This window comes from Octopus bimaculoides, chromosome 9 (assembly GCF_001194135.2).
Source record: "Octopus bimaculoides isolate UCB-OBI-ISO-001 chromosome 9, ASM119413v2, whole genome shotgun sequence".
NCBI lineage: Eukaryota > Metazoa > Mollusca > Cephalopoda > Octopoda > Octopodidae > Octopus > Octopus bimaculoides.
This window is the reverse complement of record NC_068989.1, coordinates 35283299-35285163: the sequence shown is the minus strand read 5'-3', so window position 1 is coordinate 35285163 and position 1865 is coordinate 35283299. Positions and strand designations below refer to the sequence as shown.

Below are 1865 nucleotides of genomic sequence, written 5' to 3'. Positions count from 1 at the left end.
TGTTAGATGCTAGCAAACACTCTGTATCTCCCCTTGTCACAAACACACTATTTCTTTCTTTCTTTTTCTCTCTCTCTCTCTCTCCTTCACGTGTGTATGCACAGATTTGACTTCACCATGTCAACAAACTTCAAAATTGGTAAAAGTTTATCGATTTTTACAGGTATACGCGGGTGCCGCTGAGAGAAAAAGTTGACGAAAATGCAGATAGGGTCATTCCGAATCTCCTCCTAAAATTGGAGCGACATGCGTGCTAATTTGTGGACGTGCATAAAGTACAATCACGTATACACACACACATCCTGCCTTATATATATACGGATATTTTACTTTATTTTGTACTAGAATGTTACCTGTCACATGATGGATAATGCTGGAAGTATACTTTTGCTATAGGAAATATGGTATACACAAAATAATTATAATTAAAATTTTTATCAAATTTCTTGGTGCTTATACAAAATGATAAAGCAAATACTAATTTTCCAAAGAAAAATATTTATAACTTTCATATAGAATTGGATAAAACAAACTTCTCATTAGCATACATGCAATAAATATGTTATTATTTTTCAAATTATTATCAGCATAATCACAATCTACTCCATCAAAAACATGTTTCTGCAAAATTTCATTTCTTCTGTCTTTATGATTCTTTCTCTCTCACTATGTGTATGTTCCTCTGTGTGTGTTTGTATGTGTGTGTAGCATTCATTTACTCATTGCATGCCACCAAACCTACTATGTGCACTTATTCTGGACCGCTTGTCACTCTCTCTGTTTGTCTTTGTTAATCTGTCTGTCTATCTATCTAGCTATATATATATATAATATAAAGCATGACTGGAGCATCAACCAAAATTTACATTGGCTATTATAACATAAAGACATCTTTATTTTTGCTTTATCTATCTTAAAGTATATATGCTTTTAATATACCTTGTCACTTTACTTTGTTGATTTACAAAAAGGTTAACAGTTACAATATGAACAGAATCTTTCTCATTAGCTTCCTGCAACAGAGAGCTTCAAAGGTTGGAAGCCTTTCTATTTAGGCTTTCATATACAAAAGATAGAAATGTAAATGAAGTTTTCTCACCTCTTTTAGCCAGAGAAGTTTGGGTGTCTGCATTTCAAGAAACATAGAGCCTCCTAAATACTTGAGAACATCATGCTTAGTTTCACTAATCCGATCGGCTTGATCTTTGGCACGATGATCCATCCACATAATTACATTCCACTCATTTTTTCCTGAAAAACCAGAAAGATGAGTCTAGAATCATTTTAAAGGACAATCATATTTTATTCAAACCTTGTGATTGCTGGTCATAGAGAGATTTGGTTTTTGTGACGGACAAGATTTCTTGAAATACAGTTTCGTAATAGCAGACTTCAGCAACCCTAACCTGTTTCTAAGTAAGGTAATATTTTACCATGGCTGGATATGTATACATGGAAGACTGGAAATGAAGAACACTGCTTCTATGATGGTAACACTAATTTACAACTATCACATGATATCAAGACACAATCACACTCACAAACATATATACATATACACAAACATACACACACACACACTCATATATATATATATATACACACACACATCTTTCAGTCTCCATCTACAAAATCCTACAAGACTGTGTTCTACTATAACCCCAGCCAAGCTAGGGTTATAGTAGAGTACAAGGTATTATATGGTGGAACTGAACCTGAAATCACATGGTTGGGAAGCAAATTTCTTAGCCACACAGTCATGTATGCACCTATGTATGTATATAAATATTTATGTGTGTGTGTGTGTGTGTCTGTGTGTGTGTGTGTGTACATATACATACATACATACATCCATATATATATAT

The 1865-nt window shown here is 33.5% G+C and overlaps 1 protein-coding gene across 5 annotated transcripts in view; it reads right to left on the bottom strand.

The window, feature by feature from the left end:
• The window catches only part of LOC106874293 (FGGY carbohydrate kinase domain-containing protein), a 99883-nt gene that overhangs the window by 55219 nt on the left and 42799 nt on the right, over positions 1–1865 (bottom strand). For all 5 annotated transcript variants that reach the window (XM_014921973.2, XM_052970621.1, XM_014921970.2 and 2 more), the window contains one exon: positions 1100–1251. In XM_014921973.2, the coding sequence (XP_014777459.1) occupies positions 1100–1251 (152 nt within the window). The remainder of the gene's footprint in view (positions 1–1099; positions 1252–1865) is intronic.